Here is a 26,960-nt window from a genome sequence, read left to right on the forward strand (position 1 = left end):
TCAGGTTTGGGTGTAGCATGGCTTCTGAGGGAGGCCTAGGGGCATCTACACACATCATAATGGCCAGGCGGGTGGGAAGTTGCCCGAAAATGATAGCCGGCGATTGTATAGTGATCAATTTTGACCGGAAGGATGTGGAGGGTGGCTTCTCCATGGGTGTGCCAATCAGGCATCAGGAGGGATTATCGCTCATCTTTGGGCTTTTTCTAGCCCCCCGTTGTAGGTACGCGGGGCAGAGATCGCCTGGGGCCACAAGGATATATGGCAGGAAATAGGCCATTTAGTCCAGTGGTTGAAACAGCACACAACCCCCTCAAGTTTTCCAGGGTTAGTACTGTTGATCGAACCAGATATCAGTATAGAGGGATTATCCCTGTAAACGAAAGGTCTTGGAAAGTAGGTTCACGACATTTAACAGATTTGCCCCACTAAGTGAGCTTGACAATAACGACTGGCTAGATCTCTATCTGGAAGGGAGAAATGAAGGTGGAGTAAATATGGTTTGTCCAAATAATATTACTCAGGGGCCCAAGAGCAATCTATCTGCTGTAATAACATAAAATAGCTTAAGCAAAGCGGTGTGTTAGCCCCACTACTCTTTTCACTATATGTAGCTGACCTTCCTAAATGCTTTGCTCCCATGAGGGTGATGCTCCAAAGATAGGTGGTCATCCTTTCCCTTGTCTGATGTAAGGGGACGATATTGTAATTATGGAATTAACTCCAATTGGGCTGAATAAGAAACAGTCACTTCAGAAATATATAACAGTACAATATCTGAAGATTAATGTCTCCAAGAGTAAGATACTAATTTTAAAAACTAGAAAGAGCAGAAGGAATATTAAATTTGATTGGAGATTTGGCATTGAAAAACTTGATTGTAGATTCCTAGCTTTATTAGGGGAAGTTAAAAGCCGGTAATAGAAAGGATAATCCCCACGTTGATCACTGCTCTCCTAAAGCTGTATCTCACGCTAGTGGGGTACGTGCATTTCATAATGAAATGGGCAGAAGGCATTTTTTGCATACAATATCCATCAGATGGAGAATAGCGAGCTAAATACTATTTGAATCTGGAAATCTTTATCCTACAAATAGCTGAATACACCTTTCTAGATTTTACTTTCGCACTGAATCATTTTGATGAAGAGGAGCTAGTGATTTCCCTTCGATTGTTGGAACTTAAAAAGGTCTTAAAAAGTACTAGTTGTAACACGTTTCCAAGAGATCTTGAGTATTGTAGGTCCAAGAAACGATTGGAGATAATATCTGTATTAAGTAACCCAAGAGCTGCTCAAATGTATCTAGCCTGAAACTTAGTAAATTCATACGCAAGAAAATCATCAAACGGTGGACACGATGGTCTAAGTGATCTAACAGCAAATTGATCTTCCCCAACAATAACAGGAAAATACAGTAGTTTGTGTAATTTGGACACAAGACCGTAATCATGTTTTGGCTGCCCAATTTTATTGCCACACCGGCTTCAGTTGTTTCGGCCAATGTTCATACGTTATACCACTCTAACTGTAGCAGCAGCTCATGCGTATGTTTTAACCAAAGATCCAAATATGTACCAAAATATTCATTTTTTTAAAGGTGTTCTTGATTGTTTTCACTGCTTCGTGTAAACCCCATGGAAGGAGGGAAATTATAGATCTGCTCACGGTGGTTGCAGCTACATAATATGTCAGCAAATATTTTTTTAATTCTCTGGGGAAAATACGGTGCACATAAATCTATTCTTTAGCTGGACAAGTTATTAATTTAAGGCCTGATCGACTGTTCTTTACAGCGGCCCAAAGAAACCGCTTTAGCAGGTGGTAAACTGAGGCCAATTAAAGACTTTGTGACTAACTGGTAGACTCAATTGTTTCTCTGGACATTTTTGCACTCAAATTATGCTGCTAGATGGTCTGATCCATTTGTAGATTGTAATCTTTTATGAATTGTCCATATGACGACAGTGGACAAGTGTATTTGATTCAATTTATCTTTAGGTGATTAAGGTTTTAAATACACAGTCAATGCTTTATCTGGTTATAATAGAAACCAACATTAGGTATAGTCCGTTCTATCTTGCTGCTAATGAGAAGTGCATCCTTTAATTGTGTAACTATGCTGTTTTAAGTACTGATTTTAGTTTGGTTTCTTGTCTATCATTACCCAAAGAAATGGCTTTAACAGTGTTAATCTCAAGGCTAAATGTAGATTTTGTAACAATAGCCGCAGACTATCTTTTCCTTGCAACAAGTTTGCACCTACATTTTACTGCTAGGTTTGGTCCATTTGCTCAAATTGTAATCTTTTGAATTGTCCATATAATAATGAATGTGTATATTTAATTAGATTTATTTGATGCAGCAAAGGTTTTAAAAATATATAACTAATGTTATGCGGGTATAACAGAGCCAAATATTGTGTATATTTTATCTTATTTTCGCTGTTAAAGGGGAGTGGACTTTTTAGATTTCGTAGTCCTAAGTACCAATTTTAAATCTATTTGCCGGTCTCTTATTTTTGGCCAAAGAAATAACTTTAGCATATGGTAAACCTTGTGGTACTGGGAAGATTTGGTTACAAAAGTTGCAGACTAATTTTCCTTGGAACAATTTTGTTCCCAAACTCTGCTGCTAGGAGCTCTGGTCCATTTGTTTAAATTGTACTCTTATGAATTGTGCATATAAGGAAGTTTATTATATTGATTAATGTATGCACTGTTATGGATTTATTTGATGCGGTAAAGGTTTTATATATATCCTTACAATGTTTTACCTGGATATAATTGAAGCTCATTATGTGCACACCATTTTATTTTTACGGTGGACCTCAGACAACCAAATCTTATTAAAATAATTAATTGACCAGCTAGAACTGAACTATTTTTTAAAGTTATGAAAAATCGAATACAATGGTGAACCAGAATTTGTAATAAAAGTTAAGGAAATTAATATTTAGAAAGTTACATTTTCCCTGCCTATATAGTTCCTGGACACTAATTTGCATTTGCTCTTCAACTTCTCCCAGTCAGTAATTAGCATCAGGTGTGAAATTCCTCCCAGGAGCTATATAATAGGACAGTGTGATTGACAGGTGGACCTGAATGGGCAGAGAGGATATCGCTGTATCTCACATAAGCAGGGTGGGAGCTGTGGGCTTCCTTTTTGACATCATAGCATCAGATCCATCTAAATAGGTCTGCAGTGGTCTACATACAACACTTGGGGGCACAGGAAAGCAAGCAGGATTCTAAGACAATTCTTATGTATCCATGTTTGGTTGCTGAAAACCACTTTTGTCCTACCAGGCTTCTGTCTCAGGGTTTACTGGGTGTACAGTTGATGGCTCAAATTGGATTTTAGTATTTTTATTTTTTCAGTTCATTACTTTATTTGGATAAAGCATATCCATAAAAGACAAAATATAATCAAGAAAACACAGGATTTTAGTATTGGGAGGACACTAGAATTAACATAGTACAACCTACCCCCACCAAAACCCAAGTTGAGTATGGCAGAAGACTTTTGCCGTCTTGAAAAATACCCTAAGCGGGTAGTGTTAGCTCTGGTAACTTAACTCACTGGTTAAGGCGTGCTCAAGAGTCATTCCTACCCACTAGCTCTGACAAGCGTAAACGTGGCATCTCCAGGCACCCACTTTAAAACACACCAGGATCAGAGGAAAAACAAAATATTACTGAACCTGCGGTCTTTAGCCTGAGACGAGTCCTGAAGGACAGGGCCTGGTCACTTTTGTATGCAGGACAAAGTGAACTTCAAAGGTCATGAGGCTGACCTGTTCAAGCTACAAGGATACCACAAGCTACAAGAAGCCTTTCATGCAACTTCAGCTGAACAAAGGCAATTTGATCAGGGCTGGATCCTGCTGGGGGTCTCTGACACCCTGTGACGTTCCAAGTGTTTCACCAGAGGTCCAGGGGGACTTTAGAAAATAACTTACTTGGTGGATCGGGACTCTCAGTTTGGGCTGGACTGGACTGTTCCCATGAGGCACAGGGTCAAGGCTGATTTGCATATGGCCATGTCTGAACTGGGGAGGTGTGGAGCGCAAACAAACGATGGATTTAGGCCTAGATCTCGGTACTGGGGTGAATGTATGACATTGTTCTGCATTCTGTCCATCAAGTGTTGTGTTCATTTCAATCAGCGCCATGTTGTGCCTAGATACCAGTCTACCATGACCATTGACTATCATTGGAACTTCGTGCTTCTTGGAGCTTTGGGAGCTACCCCTATTTAAAGCTTTAAAAATGCATATCTCCAGTTCCACTTTTGGGTTTGTCATTTTGTTTATTAAAGGTTACTCTTTATTTAATTTGGGTTGGGAACTTATTGCTTGCACGTTGACTCAATTACTGTTTTTACTGCATAAACGCTGTACACATTGCCCTGAATTAAGACTGCCTGCTATGTGCTATAGCTAGAAGGGGGTTGAGCTTGGGTTAATTTTGTGACTTTAAAGGTTCACCCTGACATTGGTTGTGATTATTCCTATACGTGAGTAGTCACTCACCCCAACCAATTAATAGATAGTAGGAAAGCCTTCAAGGCCAAGCGAATTCCTTGTAACTCAAACAGGTGTATGTGAAGGCGGATATATTCTGAAAACCAAAGGGCTCTGGTCGCCACCTTCCAGGTGAACTGCCCAACCTAACATGATACACATGCATCTCTGGGTGGGTCAGTGAAAGGGTCTGCCCTGGTTCATTTGCGGTCGAGCAGCCACCACGGAAAGTATTTTGCAGTCATGTCAAAACCTGAATGGAATCCAACAGGTTCCCTTGGTGCCGAGCCCACTGAAACTTCAGTGCCCACTTTTGTTGTCTGCAAGCACGATGCAGGAGGGTCAGATGTCACAGAGCCACTCTTCAAGACCCAGGAGAAGGGCTAAAACTTTGGGATCAAAGTCCAAATGTCTTGGTCTTGTTAAACCAGAGTGAAGGCTCAAAACTGAACAATATCCAGGATGGCTTCAATGAATAGTATCTTACGAGAAGGTGTCAGGTGTGACTATAGCCCGTTGATCAAGAACCCCAAAGATATTAAGAGGCTTGCCGTCATCTGGAGGTGGTCTATGATGGACTGTGGTGAGTCTCCATCAACAGCCAGTCGTCAAAGTAGGGGAAGACTGGTATCTTCAACCTCCACAGGTGTGCTGCAAGCACCACCATCACTTTTGCGAACACCCAAGGGATACTGATGAGGCTGTCGGGGAGCACGGACAAAGAACTGTTTTGGCCTAGCTTGAACCGCCGCGAACGCCTGTGAGACTGCAGGGCATGAATGTGAAAATAAGCACGCTTTAGGTCCAACACCACCATCCAGTCACCTGAATCCACAGCAGATAGAACTTGTGTCAATGTGAGCAACAAGATGATGGGATAAGTGGTTGAAAAGTTTCAGCACTCAGGCCAAGTCACAGATCTGGGTTTTATCTGTCATTCTTTTGCTCACTATTACACCCAGGTTAGGATACAGCCATATGTAAATCAGTCTTGAGCCAGTTCCTCATGGAAACAGTCCAGCCCGAACTGCCAGGCCGGGTCCTTCCTGGACTGGAAACAAGCATCCTGGGAGCAGATCCAATAGTGACTGAGGGGGTCTGAAAAGTTTCAGCACTGCATTCATCATCTTATTGCAATTGCTTTATCTCCATTACTTCTCCAGATGAGAATGGCAAGATGAGGGACAACCGCTTCAATGTCTTGTGCTTTTTAGACTTTAACTTAACCAACGATTTGGAGTGTGAAGATGATCTTTTATAGGACGGACTTCAAAAACTGGCGACTTTGACCAAGAGTGGCTCTTACATGCCTTCTGATGGTATTTAGTGACTTAGAGCTTGGCTGCGCAGTTCCCACATGCCACAGTCACACAAGGATCCTAAGCATCAAAGACGTACTTAGTGGGGATCTGTCAGATATTTGCTTGGGACAGTCACTACAAGGTTAAAGCCCTGTAGTTTTCGGAGGGGGCACATTCCCTTGCACAATGGCGAGGAAACATTTTGAAGAAACTTAATCAAAACACATGAAATAAGTTTGGGGCAAGCTCCCGATCGAAGTCTGAAGCCACAGAAAGAGAGGAACGGACATCAGAGCACTGGGGTAGTGCACATATACGGCTCTAGCGTCACTTCCAGGCCAGGAGAAGGCGATACAGAGCTGCACGCAAGAACAATTCTGAGAAATTGAACAAGTAAATATCTAAAACATCTGAAGTCACAAAAAAAATACCAGGGAACAATTGCAACTCCTAAACACAAAAACCTAAGTAGTGAAACCCACACAGACTGGTGCTGAAATACTGGGCAAATTCCCAGAACACCCTCTTGGGCAAACAACTCCTAACAGAGTAATACATAACCTTGAAGAACAATAAACAAGGTAACATTTAAAAAGTCTCATTTCCTCTGCTGGCAAATGGAAGCCTTACCAAATGTTACCTTTCTTTACACTCTTAAAAATTAAAGGGCTGCCATAAGCAGTTTCAATGTCATGGTAAATATGTAGGTTAGACTACAAGGACTACAGAAACGTATGGCCAGTTTTGAAGTTCAGAGACCATGATGGACATCAATCTCTTAACCCAATCAGTCGCTCCTACACTTCTTGAAGATCTCACCTTGGATCTGGCAGATTTGCGTTTCTCGGCTTTTGGTATAACTCCATTCTGTGCCTGAAATAAATAGAATATGAATTACCTTAATTACCAGGTCCAACTGATTAATCATATTGTTTACAGCCATCAGGGAGATATGGGCAGAGTATTTCATTCTAGTCAGAAAGAGGCAAATACAGAAATGTAAAACCTTTGGTTGTTAGTGTCTTAGTTAAATAAGAAGCAGGAGACTGATTGAATCCATTGTGGCAAGTGATTCAATCAACACTAAAGCTTGGTATGTAGTCCCCCTCAAGGACTCTAGAAGGCAACCTATAAATATGACACATCATAGGCATGGCCTCAGGAAATGCATAATACACTTGAATGAATGAAAATAGCACAGGGGCTCGAAGCTCAAATCACGTGGTCCATCAACCATACTCACCAAGCTGTACACCTCAATATCAATTTCAAACGAAGAAGCAGCATCGTTTCTGCAAAAGGGTAAAGAAGCATACATATAAAGAGATTGTAAATGAACACTATACCAAGACCAAACAAAAGGCCTGCAATGAGTATCAGCAGACCGGAACCAGACATGCTATTTCTGCAAACTGATTTAATAATCACCTGAGCAGCTAAATTGCATTTCTTAAGCATTTTAAGGTTACTTAATGTCCCTGTACCAAAAGGTGGTTATTCATTACTTCTAAACCAATATTAAAAACTCAGGTTATCGGAATACTTAGTCTCCTTAATCTTTACCCACTCTGAGTAGGCTTCAGAAACCTCATGCTGGAGTACAAGACTCTAGTGAGAAAGAAAAGGATGACAAACCTAAAAAGATGAAATGCCCATTTTGCCAAGATTTTGTGAAATTGAACAACTGACCTGGCATCTAGACCTCTAGCAATTCCTAGTGCTGCTCAGATGCACAACAGTAGCCAAATGCTTAAAATAAATCTTCAGTTCAAGAGGTTAGGGAATGAAACTCTCCCACAAGAGGAATTCCCCACTCAAACGACCATCACTGTGAAGAAGCCAAAACACAGAAATGAAGAAAATATTTCTTATCTTTGCTAATAATCCTCTACCTCCACATTTCTCGCCAGTTTTAAAATCCCAGGATGCCAGACTAGATTCAGAAACATTTCCTAGTTCACCTACGTCGGGAGGAGATGCTGGCAGCAGCCCTCGTGACATCACTGGTGCGATAGAGCACTCAGACGCCTTTTCCTCACCCATTTTTCCATGCCCTTCATGGCAGAGAAGGAAGCAAATGATCAATCCTAGCAACACAGTGCGACAACTAGTTTTGAACATTTAAAAAATATATGGTGTCCTATAACCATTCTTCAGAATGGAGAGAAGGGGGGGGGGGATTGTGAGGAATCTGAAGGTAAGTAGAGTATTCAACAAGAAAATTAACAAAAAGGTAAGTCTTTTTCTTCTAATAAATTCTTCCTACTTTAGAATCCTCATCTATTCAATAGATTCCAATGTATGGCCTCCTCCCAAGTGGTGGCGATAAGGGAATGGTCTGACGAGAATATCCTGGTGCACCAAATGTGCACAATGCCTATCCCTGCACACTACTAACCAAAGTAATGATAAGTAAAGGCGTGAAGAGAGGTCCATGTTGCCGTACAAAAGCTCTCAGACACTGGGACACCCCTTGTAAGAGTTGGTGTAGAAAACTTTGGTGTGGTAGCAGGAGCACATATTCCTTTGGGTTGTTCTTTGGCTAGGCCAGAGCACATTTTGCTGAGGAATGATCCAACACAAAGCCTTCTTGACTGCCTTGCCCCTTTTGCAGTTTACATAATTCAACTGGTCAGCTGAGCTGTTCAGTGCAGTTAATAAGTAACTGACCGACCGGGGTTCAGGCAGTATAGCCTCTTCTCCTCCTTAGTGGGTCATGGTGGAGGGTAGACGGAAGGAATGTTGGATTGATTGATCCAGATGGATCAGAAAGCCGCTTTAGTCTTCAGGACCAGTTTGTCTGGGTGGTTTCACATGAAAGTCAGACAGTGTCTGCAGCCCACAGACATCGTGCTGAGGCTATGGGCACAAGAAAAACCAATCTTAAAGGTCAACAAGCATAACTGAGCCCCAGTCTAAAATGAAAGGACAACATTCGAACCCCATTCGAGGTGTAGGGACAAACATCTGTCCATTCAGAAATCTGATTAGACTTTAACGAAGAAGGCTGGTCATGGAGGCAAAGAAATGCAGGAAGATGCACAGTAGCCCTTGACCATGCCCACTATACAACCCTGCTGCTCAGTGAGACGGCCAAACTCAGTACATTAGATAGATGTGTCTTGTCTCTAAACATGGTGTGACAAAACTGTTCCACCTCCTCTAGTAGAGAAACATTGTGGTGTGGCGACGAGCTAAAATAACATTGAACACCACTAGGAAGAAATAGGAGCTTATCCATCACTCAAGGCGTGAAAGTGGAGACTTTCAAGGCTGGAGTGCGGAACCGGACCCTTCGACAAGAGGAAGCGATCTGTCCTGAGTCATCAATGTAGCAGGGAACACAGGGAGAGTCTCATGAGGTCTGCTTACCACACCCTCCTTGGCAATCAGAATGACTTGGGCCTGGTCATGGTGAATCTTCATCAGATACATGAGAAAGGAAGGAGGGTGGGATCAGGAGCCGATAATTTATGTAGGTTATGCAAACAGGGCTCCTAGAGGACTGTGAAGCGAAGGAGTATACAGTTTCTAGAGTGGGAGGGGGCGGGGGAAAGACAGGGTTTTCTTCATGACGCCCTCACACACCCCGAGAGATGTCATGCTTCATCATTGGGCTTTGCTCCTCGTTGGGACGGCGCTGCAATGCCAGACGGGCTCACCGTAAACAGGGCTCTTTGCCGGAGATCTATTTAGAAGAAGCCGCAGGGTGCGTGTGGGTAAGAGGACAGGAGAAGTGTGGTGCACGTGAAGTGAGACTTAAAATAAGTCTGGATCAGTCCTATTCACAAGCAATTTAATAGACGCCCTATGGGGATTTAATGTTCCTAAGGGGCAGTCACAGTGTGTAGGGTCGACATGTTTCGTGCCTTGTCGCTCGTAAAGAGTCGTGTGGCACTTCTTCAGGACCCACATGATGGTGTGGTGCACAACTAATGGCAGGCTCCTATTGTTTGGGATGGTAGGCTGCCGTGGGGCCCTAGCAGATCTGTACTGGGCGGTTGGAGACCCTCAGTACATATTTTACAGACAGACGGGGGTGTACTAGAGCACGGTGTTGCTCCAAATGGCTGGGTGGACGGCAACTTGCTGATTTCCTACCCTCGTTCTGTGTCCATGTGGACACATTATGTCCCCATAGGGCATCTATTCATTTTTAATTATGCTGGATCTACCTGAATCATTAAATTGCTTGTGAATAGGACTGATCCAGACTTATTTTAAGCCTCACTTCACGTGTACCACACTTCCCCGGCCCTCTTACCCGCACGCACCCTACGGCTTCTTCTAAAAAGTTCTCCGGCAAAGAGCCCCGTTTACGGTGAGCCCGTTTGGCATTGCAGCTCCGCCCCGACGAGGAGCAAAGCCCAATGATTAAGCATGACATCTCTGTGGAAAAAGGGGTCAGGCAGATCAGGTCGATTACCCCTTTTCAAGGTTTGCCCGGCGTTAGCCGCTTCTCACCCAACTCACGGTTACCAAATAAAGAGGCAGGCGCTGGAGACTGGAAGGCAGGAAACAGGAGTTTATTTCCGACGGAGCAGAACACATCAGATCGGACAACGAGGTATCGTTTCGAGGTGCTCTAACCGCATCTCCGAGGCCTGGCCTCTTATACACAGTTTTATGGCTTTATTACATTTGTGACATCCGTGGTATTGCTTTGAAGTACAGAAAAGGCATCTTTGGAATCCCCGGTTCAGGCCCGTTCCCACACACATCTACAGTAGGAGTCCCCACCCCTAATCTCAGCATGATGGCTATCGCGCAGCTGGACATTCCGATGGGAACAGAAATGCGGGCGATCGGTCGGATCTAGGGGTGTGAGGGCATTGATTAATCCCCACTCCTTTGATGTGAGGCGAGGTCCTACTGTAGTGGCAATAAACTGCATCTATTGGGCTAAGTGATGGCCTGGGATCAGACCGGACAATCGGGCAAGGAGGAAGAGGTTATCAAAGGGCCTGTTTTATGAATGAGATGAAAGAGTGTGGGGGTTCAGCCCGGGATGTGGCTCGGAGGCAGGGTCGCGCTGGAGGTGCGTTTAGGGCCCAAGCAGGCGAGACCGGGGGCTGTCAGGGCGCGGGGGGAATGCTTGCGAGGCCGGGGAGTGAGGGGGAGAGACGCGCTGGCTATCGGCAGTAGGCAGAGGCGCCATGGCACCTAAAATGGCTGCTGTGCATATTTGTGCGTGAGTCTGAGGAAATGGACAAGATGGCGCAGATGATGTTCAGTTCACAAACTAGTTTTCAACAGTCCTCCCTTTTAACATGTCTCGCCAACTTGTCAACTCGGATCTATCCCCATAAGGCCACGTATTTCTACCTCATAGAGGGGACCCATGTGCTCAGTTCCGAAGTCCAAAGTCTTAGGGCACATGCAGTTGGCAATGAGTGAACACAAAGGTGGCAAGCATTGAATATCTAGGCAACACCCACACAGTACCACGACCGGTATCAATATAAATGTAAACAACCTCCATCCCCAGTCCTTCAAAGTACCCCAGAACCAGCTCCCAAGCGACCATCCTTCCTGCTCCTGGTGAACCTCTGAGGAAAGTCTGTGGAGGTGCTCGATTGCTTTGTAGACTGAGGGCGAGTTATCTGGCACGTAGGTGCAACAGCTGGATCCGATGATGCGGCATGCTCCTCCACGGTCAGCTAGAAGCACATCTAGAACAAGGCGGTTCTGAAGAGCCACCAGGCGGACTGCCTGAAGCTCGGCCGTATTGTTAGTGAGGATGCCAGCCGTGATGTTCATGGTCGTTTCTACTGCCTGGGTCAGGTGTCGGATGGCGCGGCTGTTTGCCATTGGGCCCCACAGAAGAACAAGTCCCTTCACTGCATCCAGGAACTGTGCTCCGGTGGAGTCGGCTTGTTCAATGTCTCTTGCGCGCTTCTGCCGGTGATGGTTTGCTGGGGCCACGTACGTTGGTGGGAGAATGAAGGCGATGTAGCAAGTACCCCCCCCAACCCTTTGGAAGCCAAGTGTAAGCTTTGGTGCCACAAACAAAGTACATATTCGGAGAAGCAACAAAGGAGGGGGGATCAATTGAGTCCAATGTTCTGGTGATGTGGCAGGAACTGTGACCCACCAGCTGTGTTCCCAGGCCTTCGAGGCACACGAGGCCCGTGACATTGATAACAGACAGAGCCACAGTCAGAGTGGCAGCAGTTCGTTTCCGTAGGTAGGAGAAGGTGGGTCTGGCTGGATTATGGAACACCTGCATTTCAACTCGTTCCTTGGCAGGGATGTCCATATGGAAGGAGGAACCAGAGGTCAAAGGACAAAAGGGAGCAGATGTTCTTCCGGTTTTGTTCAGCCAGAACCCATGGTAGAAGTGTGACACTGTTTGACCAGAAGTGGCGTTGTCCTTGTAGCTCTCTTGCAAGAGGATCAACCAGGCAAGGCAGGAGCCATGAACTGAGAAAGGGGAAGGGATGAAAGGGATGGAGTGTCCGGTGGCATGCGGGAGCAACCCGCAGATCCAGCAGTTTGTGGCATGGTTGTGTTGGTGCAACAGTTGCACGAAGGAATTGTTCCAGAACTCCTTACGCCTTTCTCGGAACTGAGGCGAAAGGGAGATCAGGTGATGCTCTTTCATAGTGGTTGGCTGTGCAGTGGTCAGCAATATCTGACGAGCGGGTGCGCTCTCTTCCACGATCCAGAAGGAAGTCATGAGGAGGAGGCAAAAGGAGGACAATGAAAAGGGCAATTGTCTTTGATTTGTGCATACTGTCAGTCTTTGGGTTCCTGTAGTGGGTATTTCCGGTTGCTTCCATCATCTTCTTATCTGGCGCTTCCATCATCTTCGAGGTGCTCGCTAGTGGGCAGAACCGCAGACTTCCTTTAGCTTCTCTCCGGGCAACCCTTGGTTGTGTTAAGGCTACCGTTCTGAGATTCAACTTAGTCTGTGGTCTACTTAGCCGAAGCTCCCTCCTTTCGACGCAGGAAATACCCTTCCCTGGATGGCACAGTGGGATCACAGAATTTTGCAAGTTCGAGTGCCTCGGTATCAGGATAACAGTTCAGTGATGGCCGGTCTTTGTTCAGCAGTTCTTCTTGGGTGCTGGCGTTTTCTGTCGTGGCCAGGGTCGAGGAGACCTTCTTACAGTGGTGTGCGTGCAGCCAGTGTCGTTTCCCCTCCACTCGAAGAGCCGTCCGGGTGGTGATCAGTACTTGCCAGGGGCCCGTCCACCGGGGTTCCAGACTCTTCGCCCGTTGGAAATTTCGGATCAGCACATAATCCCCCGTTTGGATATCGTGACCCGGACCCCTGGAAGCATCGGGGATGGCCTGCTGCACCTGCTGATGAATGACAGACAACGTTTTAGTCAATTTGCACAAGTAATCAGACAGTAGGACATCCGGGACGTCGTGAATGGAGGTCGGTTTAGGGGCAGTCCAGAGGTTCATCGGTCGCCCAAATACAACCTCGTAGGGGGTCAAATGGTGCTTAGTGGGAGTGGAGCGCATCGATAGCAAGGCCAGTGGGAGGGCATCTGGCCATTTAAGTCCTGTGGTGGCCACTATCTTCGACAGTTTTAGTTTCAGTGTGGCGTTGTGTCGCTCAACTAAGCCAGCAGATTGGGGGTGAAAGACTGCATGAAACCTCTGTTTTACACCCAATCCTTTCAAGATTAGTTGGATAACTTCAGCTATGAAGTGGGGGCCGTTGTCGCTCCATAGAATTCGACAAAGACCGTAGCGAGGGAAAAACTCTTTCAGTAGTACCTTGGCAGTGGTCATGGCAGTGTTATCACGGGTTGGATAGGCTTCTACCCATTTGCTGAAGGCACACAGAATGACTAATACATACTTCAGGCTTTGGCATCTTTCTAGTTGGATGTAGTCCATCTGGAGGACCTCTAAAGGATGGTCGGGGACCCCAAACCCTCCCCGGGGTACCACAGTTCCTTTCCCAGGGTTTTGTTGCAGGCAGATGAGGCATTGCTGGACCAGGCGTCTGGCTGAGTCGGCGATTTTGTCGTTGTGCCAGACCTTGGAGATGAGTTCGATCATGGGGGCAGATCCTATGTGTGCAGGGGAGTGAGCCATGGTCAGTATGGGGATCAGGTATGAATTGGGTAGCAACCATTTGTAAGTGTCCTTTGTCCGCCAGCAGCCTTCATCGTCTTTCAATCCCACCCGTGTCCATTCAGTCAATTCGTGTGGTGAGCTGGCCATCTGGATGTCCCTAATCGTTTCCCTAGCGTCAGTCCATTTTTCTGCTTGTGACCTGGTCACATACATGCGTGTCGTCGTCCTATTCTCAGCTGTGGTTCGGGCAGTGATGTCGGCAAGCGCGTTTCCCTGTCCGACTAAGTCTGTCACCTTCCTGTGTGCCTGGGATTTGATTACAGCTAATCGTTTGGGGAGGAGAACTGCTTCAATCAGGGCGGAGACTAGGTCTCCGTGGAGGATGGGCGTGCCATGGGACGTCAGGAATCCCCTTTCTCTCCACAAGAGTCCAAAATGGTGAACCACTCCGAAGGTGTACTGGCTGTCCGTGTAAATGTTTGCCGTAGTCCCGGTCGCTATAATACAGGCTCGTGTGAGGGCAATCAGTTCTGCCGCCTGTGCGGATCGTTGCGTGATGCGGGCGGTTTCAACTACAGTTCGGGCTGTGGTAACTGCATAGGCAGCTGAGGTGGTGCCGTCGGGGAGTTTTATGCAAGACCCGTCTACCCATAGCTCTCCGTCAGGGTCTGTGAAGGCGGTGTCTCGGAGGTCAACTCTACTCCTAGTCTGTTCGTCTGTGAGAGTCACACAGTCATGTATAGGGGGGACATTTGGGTCATTTTCGGGCAGAGGCAACAAGGTGGCTGGGTTCAGTGTGGTGCATCTTTTCAGCGTGATGTGGGGTGCAAGCAGAGTCAGTTCGTATCCGGTCAGTCGTGCGCTAGTCAGGTGTTGCGTCTTAGTCTGGTTTAGGAGGGTGTCAACAGCATGGGGCACTAATACCGTGAGGGAATTCGAGAGTACGATCCCCTCACTTTGTCGGATAGAGACAGCAGCGGCAGCTACGGCTCGAAGGCAGGCAGGCAAGGCTCTCGCTACGGGGTCAAGGGTGGCAGAGAAATAGGCACATGGTCGTTGCTTGGGGCCAATAGTTTGAGTCAGGACAGACAAAGCGCACCCCTCCCTTTCGTGAGTGTAGAGAGAGAAGGGTTTGGTGTAATCGGGGGTTCCTAGGACTGGTGCAGAACAAAGGGCGTCTCGAAGTTCTTTGAAGGAAGATTGGCATTCGGGGGTCCAAGGGAGTGGAAAGGGGACATCTTTGGCTAGTAGGGAAAGTAGTGGCTTTACAATGAGACTGAAATTTGGCAACCACTGCCGGCAGAAGGAGGTGAGGCCTACCAGGGAGCGGACTTGTTTCTGAGTCTTTGGGACGGGGGTTTCTAGAATGGCCTGAATTCGATCGGGTGCAAGCTTTCTCCCGTCTTTGGACAAGAGGTGGCCTAGGTAGGTGACCTGGGGTTGGCAGAATTGCAACTTTCTCTTGGAGACCTTGTGGCCATTTTCCGCAAGGAAGTGCAAGAGTTGGATGGTGGCTGTGACTGCAAGTGGAGTGGTGTCGGCCGCCAAAAGGATGTCATCGACGTACTGTATCAACACCACTCCCTCCGGTAGCTGAACGGCGTCCAGCTGCCTCTTGAGGGCCTGGCTATAGATGCTGGGACTTTCTGTGTAACCTCGGGGAGCTCTACAAAATCTATATGAGCGGGATTTTAACGTGAAGCCGAAAAGGTAGCGGCTGTCTGGGTGGATGGGGATGGAGAAGAAAGCGTTCTTGAGGTCTATTACAGTGAAGGTGGTGGCTGTGGAAGGGATCAGGGTCAGAATGGTGGCGATATCTGAGACTACGGGGTACTGAGGTACAACTACCTTGTTGACCTCTCGAAGGTCGATGATGAAGCGGTACGCTTTCTCATCTCCCTCGCCCTGCTTCTTCACAATGGGTAGGATAGGGCTGTTGCATATATTGCTGACTACTTCCTCTACCACTCCTGCCTCTACCAGGGACTGGATTATCATTACCAATGCCTTCTCACCTTCGGGCGATATCCGATACTGTGGGAGTTTTGGGAGTATCGCATCTTGGCGAACAGTTATGCGCACGGGGTCGATCATCATTCGTCCTACGTCAGCGTCAGTTTTAGCCCACAGATACAGAGGTAGAGAGTCAAGTAAGGATGCGTCAGCGTCAGAGATGCAGAACATGTGTCGTGCGGGATGAGGTCTGAGCAGAGTCGGGTTATCGTACAGAATGACTCGAACTCCGTCCTGTGAACACCTGATAGTAGCTCGGAAATGCTTCAGTAAGTCAAGTCCCATAATGGCATCGGGGGTGTTGGAGGAAAGCAGAAACGTCGTGTCAGTGGGGTTACTGTCCAAGTCGAAGGAAACCGGTGCGGATAAGGGGTTAGTGGAGGGCGTTCCATCAAAGCCTATTGATGTTATGTGTGAGCCAGACAAGGGTGCCCTTGGAATCAGTCGTTTAGATAACGCACTACGTGTCGCGCCAGTGTCTACCAGGAATGGAGACTTCGTACCTAGGACCTTAGCGGTGACATAAGGACCTTGCTGGTCAACATAGAGCTCGACTGGATCCCTTCCTTGCCCTTGGCAGTCCTATGCAAAGTCGCGGGCATTGTCGCAGTCAGACTGTTGGCACTGATTCTGCCGGGGACGGTCAAACGTGTTCGGTCTGCCAGGTCTGTCATTGTTGGTGTCGTGGGTGTGCCCTCGTCCCTGCCCTCTAATCCTGGGGCCATTCGTCATGTCCCTCGTCTCTTTATTTTTAATCATTTCCAGAAGAACCGGACATTGAGACTTCCAATGGCCAAATCCTTTGCAAAACGCACACTGGTTCTCATCGAGGTCTGTTCGTGGAGCGCCGGGTGTGGGTGTGCGGTCTCTAGGGGGTGGATTTCTAGGGGCATTCGACTGGTAGTTTCCTCTATACTGTTCCCTTCCTGTCGTCACTCCTTGCAATTGAGCAATCACCACTCGTTCTTTCAAGTCCTTTTTCTTTTTCTCAGTCGCCCTATCGTTCTCGTTCTTTTGGTGTTCGTAGTACTGAGCCATCTGAAGGATAGCTGCAGGTTTGGAGGCCCCCCAACTACTCTCGCTCGTCTGTAACTTTTGGGAGACCTCTTGCGATAGACCCTTTACGTAGTTTTGCACGAATAGGTGTTGTCCGGTTGCAGTGGTCATGTCTTGGCCACTGTAGTCGGAGAACACCGTCTCAAATCGGGAGAAGTATTCTGATACGTCTTCCTGGGGTTTCTGACGGCAAGCCGTGACTATCGACCAGTCTACCTTCTTCTCTGGGATCAAGGTCTTTAGCTTCTGAACTATTTTGTCCGGGAGTTCCAGTATGTCTTTTACAGGTTTCTTTCCGGGCTCTCGCGGTCTATCTAGTTCACTGAGTTGATTCCAGGTATGTCCGAACAGATCTGTGTGGTCGGTTTTCCGGATTTGCTTCCACACGTCAGCCGGCAGACATAACCCGAAAAACAAGTCAATGTCCGCTAGAGTCATTATTGTTGAACCCAAGGCTGTACCTAGTTCGGTATAAAATGCTGTCGGGTTCTTTCTTAAATCGGGCAGGGTTTGCCTAAAAGTTCAAATATCTTGCCGATCCCATGGTTGATAAACCCAGTTGTACACAACCCTCCCCTTCGCATCTGCGTGGTTGATATCGTCGTTTGTTCCCTGACCTCGCGGGGGAACCCAGTAGGGGGCGGCTTCTCTGATAGGCATCATAGTGTTGGCTACTTCTGATGAGGACCAAGTCGTTTCAGGGACTGTAATCTTAATTTCTGGTTTCTGTTCCGTGAGGTGGCGGAAGACCTCAAGCGTTTGCATGAAGAGGTCCGTCACGTTGTGCTCAGCCTTGTCTCCAACATTGACTTTTCTATATAAAGCTGTCAGTTTAGCAGGACCCTGATTCTGATACCTATTCTCATATGCGTTCAGGGTGTGGTAGCTAAACCGTAAAATTAAATGCCGTCTGTGGCTACCGGCATGTGAATTGTGCATATCTATCGTGTATTCTTCGCTCTCCTTCCGTTCTACCAGTGTCTTTACTATCTTGTCAATTCCATCCCGCTCATCTTTGCTCAATCTATTCAGTCTGGCTGGTGGCTGCTTGCTAGTCTCGAGTTCATCTGATGTCGTTACTAATGCGGCCGGTGCGGAGGCCGTGAGGGCTGGGGTACTAGCCCCAAGGTCATTCTCATTTGCACTCGGAGCTGGCAGGTGCTGTACTAGAGGTTGGGAGGGGGCATATGGGGGGGGGGGGGCATGTAGATGATCGGAGGACCTAGCAGTAACTCATCGTTCGCCCGTTGTTTGGAGGGCAGCTCAGGGTAGAGCGTAGAGGGGGTCCTAACAGGGCATTGGCCTGCCGACTCAGATTCCTGCTTTTGTCTGGCCTCCTCTCTTTCTTTTATTTCTTCTTCTAGTTTCTTAGCGGTCAGGTGGGCTGCCTTTCGTAACTCTTTTCCTATTCTTGCGTCTTCTCTTTTCTTTCGTTGCTCTGCTTCTTTGCGCCACATGCCGAAACTATCAAGCATAGTGGGCGTTGTTTTATTGTTACAAAGGGCTGTTTCCAGCACGCTTATTTTTGCGTCATCGAAGGATCCTATCAGTGGCCACTGACTTTCCTGATCCTTTTTAGTATATTTATGCCATAACTTACTATAAGCTATGGCGACTAGTCCATACTTTAAAAACATGTCCTTATTAGGAGTGCCCTCCAGAGGAGCCGGATGATCCACCTCTAATAAGCGGTCCGGGCTGAACCAACTACTGAACAATGGGGAGAAGATAGGCATGACGGGTTACAATGGGGACAAAAGTCTGCACTACCTATCCTTCACTACTTTGCGAAGACTAGACAGAATGTTTCTATTCTACAGTATTCGCAAATAGGGAATACCCAAAGAGAGAACCAATTCCAAACAGTCAATGTTCGGACAAACAATCAATCAATCAAATGAGGAATAAAATAGGCACGACGGGTTACAACGGGGGCAAAAGCCTGCGCTACCTACCCTTTCCCTGCTTACAAAGACTAGACAGAATATCTCTATTCCACGTTATTTGTAAGCAGAGAATACCTCCAAAGAACCAATATCGAACAATCAATGTCCGTTCAAACAATCAGTGGCGAGAAAGAAATAGGCACGACGGGTTACAACGGGGGCAAAAGCCTGCGTTACCTATTCTTCACTATCTGCAAAGGAGGACAGAATACTTTTATCCTTCCCCGTTTGTAGACAGAGAATTCTCGAGAAAACAATCCTCGAACAAACAATGTTCGGGCAAACAATCAATCAGTGGGGGAGAAAGATAGGCACGGCGGATTACAACGGGGGCAAAGGCCTGCGTTACCTACCCTTCACTACCTGCAAAGGAAGAGAGAATACTTTCTATTCCTCTCCGTTTGCAGACAGAGAATCTCCAAGAGAACCAACAATTCGGAGAGTAATACTAGTATTTTCCAATCAATCAAATATTTCACAGTTTGTCGTGTTACACAACCTTACCCGGACCGCATGGACAGTTTCCGGTCTTCCGATTCCAGCGCCCGATCGTCCTCTATCTTCTGTCGCGGCACTCCTGATGGTTCCCAGTCAGGACCGTAGATCACTCGAGAGAGGTCTGTTCGGAACCAGTGAAGTTCGGATGATCGGCTGCCAGACGAGGGTCTATCAGGCAGGTGCACTTCCCGATCGTTGCAGTCGTTCACTCCGTCGTCAGGACCTCTCCCACTGGATCCACGTGTCGCTGATGGGCCCCACGTTTGGGACGCCAATTGTGGAAAAAGGGGTCAGGCAGATCAGGTCGATTACCCCTTTTCAAGGTTTGCCCGGCGTTAGCCGCTTGTCACCCAACTCACGGTTACCAAATAAAGAGGCAGGCGCTGGAGACTGGAAGGCAGGAAACAGGAGTTTATTTCCGACGGAGCAGAACACATCAGATCGGACAACGAGGTATCATTTCGAGGTGCTCTAACCGCATCGGAGGCCTGGCCTCTTATACACAGTTTTATGGCTTTATTACATTTGTGACATCCGTGGTATTGCTTTGAAGTACGGAAAAGGCATCTTTGGAATCCCCGGTTCAGGCCCGTTCCCACACATATCTACAGTAGGAGTCCCCACCCCTAATCTCAGCATGATGGCTATCGCGCAGCTGGACATTCCGCTGGGAACAGAAATGCGGGCGATCGGTCGGATCTAGGGGTGTGAGGGCATTGATTAATCCCCGCTCCTTTGATGTGAGGCGAGGTCCTACTGTAGGGGCAATAAACTGCATCTGTTGGGCTAAGGGATGGCCTGGGATCAGACCGGACAATCGGGCAAGGAGGAAGAGGTTATCAAAGGGCCTGTTTTATGAATGAGATGAAAGAGTGTGGGGGTTCAGCACGGGATGTGGCTCGGAGGCAGGGTCGCGCTGGAGGTGCGTATAGGGCCCAAGCAGGAGAGACCGGGGGCTGTCAGGGCGCGGGGGGAATGCTTGCGAGGCCGGGGAGAGACGCACTGGCTATCGGCAGTAGGCAGAGAGGCCATGGCACCTAAAATGGCTGCTGTGCATATTTGTGCGCGAGTCTGAGGAAATGGACAAGATGGCGCAGATGATGTTCAGTTCACAAACTAGTTTTCAACATCTCTCGGTGTGTGCGAGGGCACCATGAAAAAAGACCTGTCTTTCCCACTCCCCCTCTAGGAACTGCGTACTCCTTCGCTTCAGAATATTCATCAGAACCAGAGAAATGAAGGCATGGGAGGAAACAATTAGTGATGTGGAAACTCCCCCTCATCTGAAAGGTACCCCACTTCTGCCCCCTGCCCCCCCCCTTGTCTCCACCCACGTACCCTGAAATGGAAACTGGGGGGCGCAGTCCCATGGATTTTGTGTACTTTTAAAAAAGGCAAAAAGATTAAGCGGTTGATCAGGCAAAGAGGTTTTGGCCCACCTCTGGTTGGAGGTGTCAATTGTGGTCAGTAAGATATAGATTCAGGCGGTTTGCCCTGATTTTCAGAGAGCCAACCAGATGGTTGACGACTAGCTCGATTTCACATAGGAATGTCCAACCTTCGAGCCTCAACACATCCAAACGGACAACACAACAGCATGAGGAAGAGAGGAGTTCATCAGGGGCTGGACAAATGCGCCACAAAAGGGAAAGAAGGGAGGCCTTCAGGGCTTGGTAAATTGTTAACAGTGATGTGAAAAACCTGCTCTCCAGTGAAACAAAGACCTCTGAACTGCAGTACTTGAACACACTCCCATTGTAACCAAAGCAAAAAGGGAATTAAAACCCAGTACAAATAATGTTAAATAAATAACAATTTCGACTTTAAGTACATAAATATTTTGTTTAAAGGTAAAATATATGTAATTATTAAATATTTATATTTCTAAAAAGTAATGAACTTGTTAAAAAATGACAAGTAATGTAAATTAATTCTACACAATTTAACATTTTCTACATTAAATAACAAATGTTAATGGGCAGGTTTTCTAACTATTTTAATATTACAAGTTAAACATTTTATTTACTTAGAAACATGTAATTTTATCAGGTAATGTGCTGTAATATTTATCCAATTAGTTCTAGAATATTATTTTCAATTACTTTACATTAATAAATATATATATATTTTTTTAAAGATTACTGGCTATATGGACAAAACCGTTTGAGGATCCAAACGGCCCGATTCGCAGAATCTTGCTCGCAACCGCAAAAAAGGTTTTTTAAATGTACAAAATCCAAATTGCGATTCAGTATTTGCAAGGGCCATGTTAACACAGATTCACAGTGGTATGTATGAATGTTTGTCGCAAAACAACTTTCTACTAACACCTCAGAGAAGGAGTCACCCATTCATATATGGGAAGGGGACCCCATGGGATAACCCCCCCCCCTTTGTTAATGCGGATACAAAAAAAAAAATTAAGATCAGGTAGCGGTCACAGACCACTGCCTAGTGTAAAAACATTTTATTTCCTTTTTAAACTCATTCTAATTTTCTTTAAGGAAAACTGGGTGACAAAAAAAAAAAAAAAGAATAAAATAATGACATGGTGGTCTGCTGATCCCAGCAGGCCACAATCCTTGTGATGGCTGCAATTCATAATGGATCACAAACTGTGACCTACCTTAATATTCAGTACAACCCACTAAGTATCACTGAATGAAACTTAATTTGTTTCGTACACTAGGAATAGCAATTTGCAGCTTGCTATTTGCAGTTAATGCTAGTACATTACAGTTAGTGTGGGAAGCTGGCTCTTTTTATACTATATCAAAGTAAGGTAGAGTGTGCACAGAGTCCAGTGGATCCACAGAGGCTAAAGTAGATAATATCTTACTCTTTAGTTGTAGTGTGGTTGAGCAGTCAGGCTTATCAGGAGGGTAGTGTGGAGCATTTGTTGCACACACTCAGGCTAGAAATGGTGTCACACAAAAAGACTGACCCCAGACCAATTGTTGGTATAAAAAGTGATTGTGTGGTTTTATTTCTAGAACCAAGTAAGTTAAACTTCTCAAAATGCAGTGAACACTGGTTTAGTAAAAACATTCAGATTACTTTTGCATTTCAGAAAACTATTTGTAAACTATTCAAAAATGCTTGCGATTACTTTTAGATTACTTTCTAGTTTGGCATGAAACACACTCCCAACAGTTTAAGCAACACAGGACACTGATACACAGGTTAACTCGCGTGAAGTTACTCAAGTAATTACTCAACATAAGGTAAGTTTAAGAGCACTATGTTTAATGACAGTTCGTCTCCACAGCCTCCAGGGAACTGTCACAGCAGACACTGGAATTCAAAATACAATAAAAATGTCCTCGGTTTTCTTTTCTCCTTGCAATGCTGGCAACTTGTTTCTGCCTGTTCCAAAGGTGGTTTGTTAAAACTTTTTTTGAGGGGGCATGAACACTCGGAGGGTCAAACTAGTACCTGTATAATAACACTAGCAACGGACGAACGCTAGGGGAGAAACAGATGCCAGATTCCGAGAGCAGGCTGAGGTGGTGCAGAGTGATGCTGAGGTGGTGGTGGTGGTTGTGACTGGTGCGGAGGTGATGCTCAAGTGATTCTGAATAATACTCAGGTCTTGCCGAGTGATGCTTTCGGTCACTGTGGTGGAGCCGAGTGATGATGTAGTGGTGATGAGGTGGAGCTGTGGTGGCTCCGAATGATGCTGTGGTTGTGGTGGTGATGATGATGATGATGATGTGGAGCTGTGGTGGCCCAGAGTGATGCCGTGGTGGTGATGATGAGGTGGAGCTGTGGTGGCCCGAGTGATGCTGTTGTGGCGCAAGTGATGCTGTGGTGGTGATGAGGAGGTGGAGCTATGGTGGCCCCGAGTGATGCTGTGGTGGCCCCGAGTGATGCTGTGGTGGTGATGAGGAGTTGGAGCTGTGGTGGCCCAGAGTGGAGCTGTGGTGACCCCGAGTGAGGCTGTGGTGGTGACGAGGTGGAGCTGTTGTGGCCCCGAGTGATGCTGTGGTGGTGATGAGGTGGAGCTGTGGTGGCCCCGAGTGAGGCTGTGGTGGTGACGAGGTGGAGCTGTGGTGGCCCAGAGTGATGCTGTGGTGGTGATGAGGTGGAGCTGTGGTGGCCCCAAGTGGAGCTGTGGTGGCCCCGAGTGAGGCTGTGGTGGTGATGAGGTGGAGCTGTGGTGGCCCAGAGTAAGGCTGTGGTGGCCCCGAGTGAGGCTGTTTTGGTGATGAGGTGGAGCTGTGGTGGCCCCGAGTGAGGCTGTGGTGGCCCCGAGTGAGGCTGTGGTGGGGAGGATGAGGTGGAGCTGTGGTGGCTCCGAGTGGAGCTGTGGTGGTGATGAGGTAGATCTGCGGTGGCCCCGAGTGATGCTGTGGTGGTGGTGATGAGGTGGAGCTGTGGTGGCCCCAAGTGATGCTGTGGTGGCGATGATGAGGTGGAGCTGTGGTGACTCGAGTGGAGCTGTGGTGGCCAGAGTGAAGCTGTGGTGGTGGTGATGAGGTGGAGCTGTAGTGGCCCCGAGTGAGGCAGTGGTGGCCCAGAGTGAGGCTGTGGTGCTGCCTAATGATGCTATGGGAAGTGCAGGAGAACATTCCCATGGTGTTGAAAGGTGTGGTGTGGTGTGGTGTAGTGAGGCAATAGTGTGAAGCGGTGGCTGAGGTTGAGGGCATTGGGGGTTGCAACAGTGTAGCTGTGAGAGTGGGAAGGACCAGGATCCTGGTGCCGGGTGCTGTCCAGGCACAGATGAGCTTGCCTTTCGTGTGCCAGTGGCACTCCTGCTGCAAGTGTCTGTCTTGTGGCTGCCATTATATAGGTCCTGGGAGGAGGACAAATGGTGTCATTTCCTGTGCAGATGGGTTATGGGAAATCCATCCAGGCAGATGATGGGAAAAACAATGTGCTGAATGTAACTTGATATAAAACAGAGGTATACTACTTTGATAACATATACATATGTTCACTTTATGGATAAAGGTAAAGCTCACAGTGTCACAGATGTGTATGCTAAAACTAATAACTAATCAAACTAAATTTCTTTGATTTGAAAGTTTGGAGAAGATGGCTAGAGGAGCGTTATCTCCATCATTGATACTACACATGTAATAGTGTGCCAAGGCCAAGCACAAAGAACTAATAGAAAAGATCAGTACCCAAATAGGAATCAATATTCCTCTGTTATCACACTGATCATGACCACTCTACTGTTTGAGTTGTTTACTAACAAAAGAGGCTATCCTGCTGGAGGGGAATCTGATTATCAAGGCTCCTGATAAGAAAGGTAATTTTGCTGTTTTTCAGGGATTGTAAAACACTGGCACAAGGGGATTGCAATATTCTGTAAAAAATAAACAAAGGACTAATGTCATCCTGTGGAATGTAGGCATCGCTTTTGGATGTGGTTATCGAAACGCTGGAGGTCTATTGGGGAGTCATAGACGGGAAGGTTTTGATCCAAATTTGCATCCCTTAGTTTGTGATGGTGCGAATAATGGGCAGGTATTTATTGGGACGCCTGATAATGTCTACGGCTTATGCTTTCGCCAGCGGAGTCGGCTACTGGGCCGGGTTAGACACCACAGATGGACCATTGTAAGGCTTTCACTGCTCAAGCACTGAATGCGGCCCCATCTGTGTCCTGAAACACAATGTTTGTCCCCGGGCGCGTGCTCGGCCTCGCGGGCGCCCAGAACTCTCCTAGGGGACGCCTTTCAGGAGGCGGCTGGAATAGGATGTGGACATCTGGAGGACTGCAACGGTCCCATGAACCTGAACCTTATAGCGGACTTGGAAGCTCTGAATATGCGACTTTGTAACACCGGACCCACGCATATAGCTGGTCACTTGCTGGACCCGATATTTGCTAATATTGGCAATCTCACGTGTGAACCGGCATTACCTGTACCCTGGTCGGATCACTTTCCGATTAGCTTTGAAATCAGAATGTTAACTGTTAAAAAGTTTGGATAAGGCTGAAACCATTCGGTTCAGAAATTGGAAAAAAATTATCGAGTGTCTTAACACTCATTTAATAAACTCAATACCTAGCCCAAAAGAATGCAGAGTTACTGATCACAACATAATTAGTAAATGGCTATCTAAAGGTGTAGATGCCATTGTTCCACTCACTAAGAGTAAGCGTAGATCCAGTAACCCCCCAGTCCCTTGGTTTTTCTTAACCATTATAAAAAGAAAAGAGCAATTGCAAAAAACTGGAGAGACAATGGAGGAAAACCTATGATCTGGGCAGTAAAGACAGCTACAAACAAGCCATAAAAACCTACCATTTGTCATGCAAGATTGCCGGAGCAGAGTACATAAAGAAAAATATTCTAGAAGCACAAAATAACCAGAGAACTCTTTTTAAAGTAATAAAAGACCTAGCTAGGGCAGCCCATCAGCCAGAACCCCCGACTTTGTCCACCTCAAAATGTAATCTCCTCGCAAATTGCTTTCATGAGAAAATCTAATATTTAGTCGGATTTCAGGGGATCGGAGGACTTAAATCCTATCGTTACCATGGCCACAACTCCGAGCGATTCTAATAAACTGGGTGATCCACCTAGGAATCTGCTCACTGAGTGGACCCCATTAGATCTTAACTCTTTCGTGGAGATCCTAAGCAGTATTAAATCTGGATCACCGAATGACCCAATGCCAGCACACATATTAAAACAACTTGACCCAAGGATCCTAGATGAAATCAGAACGCTTCTAAATGCGTCACTGGCTGAAGCAGTGGTCCCAGAGACATGGAAACCCGCCATGGTTGTCCCACTGCTCAAAAAAGCCAATGGAGATCCTGAGATTTTTTCTAATTTCCGCCGTTTCACTCCTTCCAATCTTCTCTAAAATCATGGAAAAACATGTGAACAGACAATTCGCAGACTTTGTTGATACCAACAGGCTATTACATCCATCTCAGTCAGGCTTTAGAACTGGGTATTCCACCGAATCCACTTTATTAGGTGCGACGGAAACCATCCGCCAAACAATGGATAAAGGTGGTACGGTGGCACTCATCCTATTGGATTTGAGTGCCGCCTTTGACGCCATATCCCACAAAACATTAATTCAGACCCTGGAAGGGATAGGAGTGAGGAGTACAGCTCTGAATTGGCTAACACATTTTCTATCTAACAGATCATTCCATGTCTTTTCCAAAAACAATACCTCCAATATTATGACTTCCCTTATTGAGTGCCCCAGGGCTCAATATTTAGCCCATTGCTTTTTAATATTTACATAAGCCCATTAGCAAAAATAGCAGAGGAAGCTGGTCTCACAATTTTTTCTTATGCAGATGATACGCAGCTAATTTTCTCCCTATCGGCAGCAGACAAATCTGAAACATCACCCCTACTTAGTGGGCTGCAAAGAATAGCGGAATGGATGCTTGCCAAGAAACTGAAATTGAATGGTGAGAAAACCCAGCTGCTCATCTTTGGAGAACGAAAAGAGCTGTGGGGACCGGCGCATTGGCCTATGGAAATGGGTCCTATCCTGTCTCCTGTTCATTATGCTAGAAACTTGGGTGTTGTAATTGACGAAAAACTGTTGATGCGACCACAAGTAGTGAAAACGTCATCTGTTTGCTTTGCCATTC

At 46.5% G+C, this 26,960-nt stretch overlaps 1 protein-coding gene across 1 annotated transcript in view; it reads right to left on the bottom strand.

The window, feature by feature from the left end:
* The window catches only part of LOC144798063 (uncharacterized), a 793,010-nt gene that overhangs the window by 200,846 nt on the left and 565,204 nt on the right, over nt 1-26,960 (bottom strand). The window contains exons 14-15 of the mRNA XM_078668835.1: nt 7,069-7,117; nt 6,645-6,698 (exon numbers count right to left, since the gene is read on the bottom strand). Of these exons, the coding sequence (XP_078524961.1) occupies nt 6,645-6,698; nt 7,069-7,117 (103 nt within the window). The remainder of the gene's footprint in view (nt 1-6,644; nt 6,699-7,068; nt 7,118-26,960) is intronic.

This window comes from Lissotriton helveticus, chromosome 12 (assembly GCF_964261635.1).
Source record: "Lissotriton helveticus chromosome 12, aLisHel1.1, whole genome shotgun sequence".
Taxonomy (NCBI): domain Eukaryota; kingdom Metazoa; phylum Chordata; class Amphibia; order Caudata; family Salamandridae; genus Lissotriton; species Lissotriton helveticus.